This window comes from Scomber japonicus, chromosome 24 (genome assembly GCF_027409825.1).
Source record: "Scomber japonicus isolate fScoJap1 chromosome 24, fScoJap1.pri, whole genome shotgun sequence".
Classification (NCBI taxonomy): Eukaryota; Metazoa; Chordata; class Actinopteri; order Scombriformes; family Scombridae; genus Scomber; species Scomber japonicus.
Genome location: NC_070601.1, coordinates 17,647,693 through 17,656,004, shown reverse-complemented (window position 1 = coordinate 17,656,004; position 8,312 = coordinate 17,647,693). Strand labels below are relative to the sequence as shown.

General features: G+C 37.6%; 1 protein-coding gene across 1 annotated transcript in view; it reads right to left on the bottom strand.

Annotated features, from left to right (window-relative positions):
• Window positions 1-6,155: 6,155 nt before the first annotated feature.
• prkx (protein kinase X-linked) overlaps window positions 6,156-8,312 on the bottom strand; it is a 48,884-nt gene continuing 46,727 nt past the window's right edge. The window contains exon 8 of the mRNA XM_053314715.1: window positions 6,156-7,078. Coding sequence (XP_053170690.1) covers window positions 6,953-7,078 — 126 coding nt within the window. The 3' untranslated portion in view covers window positions 6,156-6,952. The remainder of the gene's footprint in view (window positions 7,079-8,312) is intronic.

Below are 8,312 nucleotides of genomic sequence, written 5' to 3'. Positions count from 1 at the left end.
TACAGCGAGACTAGCAGGGAATCCAGACAAAACATGACTCACTTTTCCACTGTAAACATAATAACCCTCCATGAAACTCAGTGTTCAGCACATTAACACCAGTTTCTCAGTTATAGAGAGGAAATTAAAAGTTAAAAGAACTTAACATAATCCATGGTAAAATACTGACTTTAATTGTGATTAGATGTTAACAAAAAACAGAAGGAATATGGGAGACCACCACTGCCAGTCAAAGCTCTGTTGGAAAACACATAATAGATAATAAATGCCAGGTCAGCATTTCCTCATCATTAACCAAAGAAAAGCACCTCACTACTGTCACAAAGCCTGATTATCATCAAGCATGCTTAGTATCAGCCATCTGAGAATTGAGATGAAGACTGAAAACACAAAGAATCAAAAGGGCAATTCCGCACTCTGGTGACACTGAATGGCAGTGAGAGGAACTGCAGCACTCTGGAGGTTGACTGGAGGTTGACTGAAGGTGGTAAAATGGTCGTAATGTCTCACAGGACTCCAAAATTCATGACTACTCATCATTTACCCATCGACCACATGTGGTCAAAACAATGCCGTGGTAATTTATTCGGGTATGAAGCATCTCCTTAGTCATAGAGAAGAGAGACAGTGACCTCCTGGAGGCTTAGACAGTCTAGAACACTCCCTTACAAGCCTTGGGGGAATTCATTGCAACACAGTTCATGAGTCATTCCATACAAGTACTACATTAGATAAAGCAAAATTAAAGCTGCTAAAACCATCTTTTCTTATATCAACAAATAATTAAATGACTTCTGCTTGTAGTGACAAACCTATCAAAACATCTGCAGTTCCCATCAGCCCTACAGATATTATGTCTTAATGTATAATCATCTGAAAATAATGAATTACAGCCTTAGAATGAGCCATTTCTATCTAAATAAAGAGGAGACCCTCTTCCATGGAGCCTGCCATGTTTCTACTGTATCCCAGAACAGACAAACCAAACACTAGCTATAGAGAGAGTCTTTGTTGTATAGGTTCTTCTGTATGTTTGGACGGGGATGAGAGGGATATTCAGTTGGTTCAATATGCAACCTCCCTGCTAAATGCCACTAAAATTGGTGGAGCGCAAAACAGCTCTAAATGTAGAGTGAATAGTAGACTTATGTTGTTCTGCCGATCCAAAAAAGTTAATTAATGGTGCTTTAAGTAATCTATTTTGTAATTTGTGCTCATTCGAGATGACCACAGGCCTTTTTCAAGTCGCTGCATCTTCAGGACCTTTTATTTGACACACCCGATCAGTCAGTTTCAAAATGAGTAGACATGATGACGTGTCACTGCTGATGAATTAATAACATGGATGCTATAAATAGCCACGGCCATGCATAACAACAGCTGTTCTGGCTGTGGAAGTTCTCTTTTTTGCTGCGTCTGTCTCACTGATGGGTGTAAAGACTGGTAGAGCAGGAAGTGTATTGATGATGTCTGGTTCAGGGTGTCTTCATCTATTTATGGATGATTGTGGTAGTAGAGATAAGGCTGGTATAGATGCACCTAGTTCCACAGGGACTGACATTTATAAAACAGAAGTACACATACATCTGAGCTGTATACATCTGAGCTGTATACACGTGGCACCTGGTGTGTGAGAAAATGATCTGAAGTCAAAGGTTGAATAGGACCAGTACTTGGGCAGTGACTGATGATATTCACTAGAACACATGTAGAATAACGCATATTCATATTCACATAACGCAGTTCTCTCTCGCTTTGTGTGTTTTATTCCCCTCTTCAGTGTGATTTTGAACTTCTCATTTATTTCTGGTGTAATGTGTCAATCACAGATCAATACCTTGAAGAAGACTGACATGTCAAAACGTTGGTCATTTAATATAATATTCATGAATTGTGGCTACTAGTGTGCCTGGATGTAAAACAATAGGGAAGTTAGACTTGTGAACAGCCACAGAACAAGAAAAGTTCAGTTTACATGTATAGTAGACTATTCACATTTTTTTATATAAAGTGCCATTGTGATAAAATAGTGTGTCTCTAATATTGTCATAAAATTGTATTTATTTGTGCCAATGCCTGTTCATGTGTACTTTTATGTGCAGTGAAATGAATTCTGATACAGTAAAAGTACAGAAGTATTACGATCTTGATGTAGTTAAAGTATTACTCATATTATAGTATGACATCATTAGATTATTAATAGTGAAGCATCAGTGTTAGAGCTGCATGTTACTGTTGTAGCTGCTGTAGGTGGAGCTAGTTTACATTACTTTATATACAGTTAGCTAGTTTACACTACTTTATATACAGTTAGCTAGTTTATACTACTTTATATACAGTTAGCTAGTTTATACTACTTTATATACAGTTAGCTAGTTTATACTACTTTATATACAGTTAGCTAGTTTATACTACTTTATATACAGTTAGCTAGTTTACATTACTTTATATACAGTTAGCTAGTTTACACTACTTTATATACAGTTAGCTAGTTTAATCCAGTGGTTCCCAACCTACTGTAGGGGTGGGGCCCCTCCAAAGGCTCAGCAGATAAATGTGAGGGCTGGTGAGATGATTAATGGGAGAGGAAAGAAACAAAAATATGTTTTCAGTTCTTGGACTTTTTCTCTAATCTTTGATTTTTGCTGAAATATTGGATCACTTGAACATTTATTGAATTTAGAGGGAAAAATCACTATTTGGTAGAGCTGTGAACAACTCATAGACATCTGCTTTCTGCTTTTTGGTTTCATCTTTAACAATGTGTTGTATTTTAAAAGCTTGTTATATTATCCATTGTGTCAAATCTTTATCTGAAAAGTAACTAAAGCTGTTAAATAAAGTACAAGTACCTCAAAAGTGCACTTAAGTACAGGACTACAGTAAATATACTTTCCACCACTGTGTGCATAACAGCCACATTTTATCTAAAAAAGCAGGATGTGTTTTTTTCCACTTGGTGATTACATTGCTGTTTCAGCTTCACATACAGCCGTGGGCAGAGATAATCTGTGCATTTTATACATGAAACCCTGAACTATAAAAGCTTTTGAACATCGCCGAAATGAAGAGTTCATTCGTCTAAATGTCATATTTCCATTTTGTAAATATAAAAGCTTTGCATGACAGCAAGCCGGCATCTGACCTTCAGAGTGTCTCTGCAGCAGCTGCTGAGTGACTGCAGGACGGAAAGTGAGAATGAGTGAGAGGAGATGTGAAAGGACCAGACAGGACAAGAGAAGAAGAGAAAAAAGAGCATGTTTCCTTCTTACTTCCAAACATTTCCAAAGACACTTTAGTCTTCATACAAACATGTGCCATAGCTTTAAGTTCCATAAATAAAAGGTATAAAGGGATATTAAAAGGCATTGTAATGTACTGGATAGAAAATGACGTACGATTGCTCCAAAACAAACATTTTTAAAGGCAAAGGTTGAGCTATAAAACATATTGCTGGGACAGACATGATGGGGGTCTGGGGGTTGGGGTTGTTGGACATTACAGACGATACATGCATTGCACACAAACTGCGGCACATGAAGGAGCACCATATCCAGAGCAAACCAGGTTCCTCTACTCAGCAGAAAAAAAGCTTTAAATACAACATGGTGTTCCATCACAGAGTAGTCATGACTCTTTTCTACTTTATAAAAGCTACGTCTACACAGAGCTGCTACTGAATGATGTCATACATACTAATGTCCTGTACATGCCCATACTGTATATTATACTGTGTGACATACTGATGTGGATAATAACTGTGAAATTCAACTGCAGTGAGCTTTTTTTTTTTAATTGACTTGACAGTAGAATAAATATGTTTGAAGTGAAGCTGCCAGATGTTGGTGTTATAGCTCAGATACATGTGGTTTTTAGATATGTTAGTAATAAGAACTTATAGTACAGAAATGACAAAGATATGCTGTTTACTGCTGCCCACACCACACACTACTGCACTGAATATTTACTGTCATGTGGTATATAGGTTAAGGGCTGTATTGACAAAGTATCATATTACCGTAATTTCCGGACTATTAAGCACACCTAAATATAAGCTGCACCCACTGAATTTTTTAAAAAACATTTATTTTGAACATAAATATGCCGCACATGTCTATGAGCCGCAGGTGCCTACATTGAAACAAAGGAACTTTACACAGGCTTTAAAGTGATGGTCCGGCGTCATTTCGATCTAGCGTCATATGCACCATGAGGTCTATCTAATATAAAATAATGGAGTTAGAGCCATAGAATGGCTTAGTACAGGCGCTAACAGGACCTCCAGTGTATCTGGTAAATGACCCCACTAATAATGCCTGGATTGTTATCAAACTTCTACAGTAGTACAAATAAGGTCTTTACTCATAAATCCATGCATCGGAAAGTTTGTAAGTACACCAGGAGTTTATTAAAATAAACACTTACCTGATGGTTTTTACTCTGCTGCTACTGCTAAAATTGTAATATCGCGTGATCACTGAAATACCGTGTGGTCACGCTATATTTTGATGAAGCTTGTGAAATTTGGAAAAATCCATAAATTAGCCACATCACTGTTTAAGGTTCAAAGCGTGGGAACAAAATAGTGGCTTATAGTCTAGAAATTACGGTATACCACTAAGTTCCTATAATGGCACCAGAATGACACATTTATCTAAAATTTACTGCTACATTTTCTCCAAGTTTCATTTGAAAATGTAATATATCCTGCTCAGCACATATTATTCATTGTATTTATAACAAAATATGGGTGAATATGTGAGATATTAAGATGGGAGTGTGCTAGCAGCAGCTGATGAGAAAGGCCTGGAGTGATGAAGAGGTCAGGTGCCTGATGAAGATTTAGTCTTTTAAAAAATGGATTTCTGGGTAGTTGAGAGAAAATAAGTGTTTACTCCTGTACAGTCAAACATTACAGAGGTAACACAAATACAAGCTGTGCATTATAACAGTATTCTGAGTGAGAAGCTGGCAGATGTTGGAGTATAAAACTGTGGGGCGGGGCTTTGTTCAGACTGATGTCAGCACTGTGTTGGTGATGTGAGGAGGTTAATAAATCATCTTTCATATGTCTAACTGCTTAAATGCAGGCCCTGTTCAGCAAATCTGGCCCTTAAATGATATATCTTTCCATTTGACCATTTGAGTTTAACATCACACTTGTGGGAGCCGTGTACATCCACATACTGTATCATTTACCAGACAAGATGATGATTTTAAAGCTGCAATGATCAGTCGATTAAGTTTGTTACCAACTACTTTGATATTTGATGAATCAATTATTTTTAACCATTTATTGGGTGGCTAACATTCAAAATATCCTCCATATGCCTCTCTGTGAGGCTGTACAACCATGGAGAGACTTTTTGGTAAATGTTTTAGCCTAGACCGGCGAGGAACCATATTTGGTAACTTCATTGACTTTGATTTGCAACATAAAAATACAATTTTGAAAAAAGTCACAAAAGCAAAAAAGTCATGTAATACCCACAAATAACTGTATAAAGGGTCAAGGAGCTGATTCCAGCTTCTTACATGTGAATATAATAGTTTGTTTAGTCCTCTGTGACAGTAAAGTGAATGTCTTAATTAATGGAGAAATGAATGGATAATGGAAATACTGAATAGTTGAACCCTGTATTAAACAGTTTGAGTCATCTATCACTCACACTGCATTCCATCAGCTGACATCCACACAGCAGATGTTCCAGCTGTTGATCTGATTCATTGGTCTCATTCAGGTCTATACCAAAGAGCTTCATCTGTAACCATGATACAGAAACATCTTTATATCCTTTTCTTCCATTTACACATCTGGTTTAACTCTGAACATATAACATAAATCATAAAATAACTGGCTTTCACATAATACCACATTTAACCTTATATCATCTCTACCCATCAAATCAAATCACTTCCACTTCCACCTACTTGTTCTTTTAACACAGTGCTGCTTTCAGTCTGAACACTTGATGATGAGATTCTTTTTAGCTTGGTAGAAGCTCAGTGATGAAGGCTGAGGCACAGAAATGGAAATATTGAGTTTAAAGGCCAATATTGTGTGGAGATATCAGCTAATTGATATATTTACATGTGGAGTATGTGATGAAAGAATAGCGAGCAGGGTCCCAGCACCTTTCACCACACGATGGTGATGATGATGATGATGATGAGTGAAGTGAGCCGGGTGTCATGGGAAACTTTGCAGACCAGATGTGACTGTATGATAATAACAAAGTACTTTGGCTGTGAATAAAGCTGCTGAGGCAGGAAATGACTGCTGGAAGAAGAAAAAACAGTCACATGATTCCACTTCCACGCTGACGGTGGAGAAAAAAAAGCACAATTTCAAGTGAACTTTTGTATAATTTGCGACATCATGCCCATCAAACTGTGATGTAAGGCACCTTATTACAAGTGCTACTGGTCACTAATGCTCAAATAAAGTGTCTGACTCACTCTCACTGTACACACAAGTCTAAATAGCCCACACTCATAACAACTGACAGTTACAGCACCAGTCAGGATAAAGTCTACAGTCACATTTAAATATGACCAACATGAACATTTAAAAAAGAGATAAAATATAAAACATGATATAAAAAAAAGACCTGATTAATTCTCTTTTTCAAACCTAGAAAGTAACAGTCTTTTGGTTTTTTAAAGGAACCACTTTTTTTTTTCTTTTTTTTTTGCATATGAGCAGGCTCAGAGAAAAAGCAGGGATGAAAAAAAATATATATAAAAAGCATCAATCATTTGGAGTTTGTCTTTGAAGATGGGGGGTTGGGGGGGGGCTGTTTTATTAAACAACTAAAATGTGAGATCCCTGCTTTGATAAATAGCCGTTTTCTCTATGATGGGTACCTGGAACAGTAGTGTCACCTTATTATACGTATGTCTGTCAAATCTCAGGATATTATAATGTTAATAAATAAGCCAGGCTGAGTGATCAGAAGTTCTTGAAGATCTCTAAGTCCTTCTGAGGAACGGGAGGATCTTTCTTCCAGTCGTCCTCTGGGTAAACATCAAAGTTGGAGGTGTCGCCCTCATGAGAGACTTTAGGAAGTATAGGTGGCTGTGGAGAAGAGGAACACAGTATAATATTTGTTAGAGATGATGCTCACATATAAGCACAATAAGCATCTTTGTAGATTATTTCTGTATTACAGGAATATTTAAAACTTTTATCCCAAGTGCAAATCATATAAGCACACCGGAACTGATATGCACTTCTATTTTATACTTGAATATACTATTATGTATTTTAGGAAAGATTTTATGGAGTTTATGGATTCTATGGAACTTATGTCATTTCTGTCTGCTGTATGTCTGTTATTGGAGAGCCAAAGACAATTTTCCTCCATGGTGGACAATAAAGTTGTATCCTGTCCTGTCCTGTCCTATCCTGTCCTGTCCTGTCCTGTCCTGTCCTGTCCTGTCCTGTCCTGTCCTGTCCTGTCCTGTCCTATTCTGTCCTGTCCTGTCCTGTCCTGTCATGTCCTATCCTATCCTATTCTATTCTATTTTGTCCTGTCCTGTCCTGTCCTGTCCTATCCTATCCTATTCTATTCTATTCTATTTTGTTGTGTCCTGTCGTGTCCTGTCGTGTCCTGTCGTGTCCTGTCGTGTCCTGTCGTGTCCTGTCGTGTCCTGTCGTGTCCTATTCTGCTTTCTCCAGTCTTAGGAAATAATATTCTCTGTTTCTCAGTTCAGTTTAGAAACAAGGAGGGTCTAATACTGTAAGGAACTTGGAAAAATGACCTTCCACACAGAAAAGTACAACAGGACTGTCATTCAAATCACACACACACACACACACACACACACACACACACACACACACACACAGAACAGTAAGCAGAATTACCTTTTTTATTTAGTTTTAATTTATGTAATGTAATGTGTTGTTGCTTTGATTCTTACTCTTCTTTTTAATCAAAGTGTGCCTGATTCCCGTACTATATCATTATCTATCTATCTATCTATCTATCTATCTATCTATCTATCATAACATTGTATTATTAATGGCCATTATCTAAGTCTCTGTAGAAAGACAGTAGCAGCACTGCAGCATCTGTCTGTGTGAACACTGCAGGTGTGTGAGCTGCAGCAGTTCAGTGACACTCACACACACACACATATGGACACACACACTGCTGAGGTAGAGGCAGAGGTAGACTGTGTGATCCAGGCATTAGAACAGCAGTCACTGGGCTTCAGCTATTTTAAACTGTTTGTAGTGTTTGCTTCCCTGCTGGGAGCAACTGACACATGTGAGGGAGAGCAGCTGATTATCAGTTAGAGTCAAC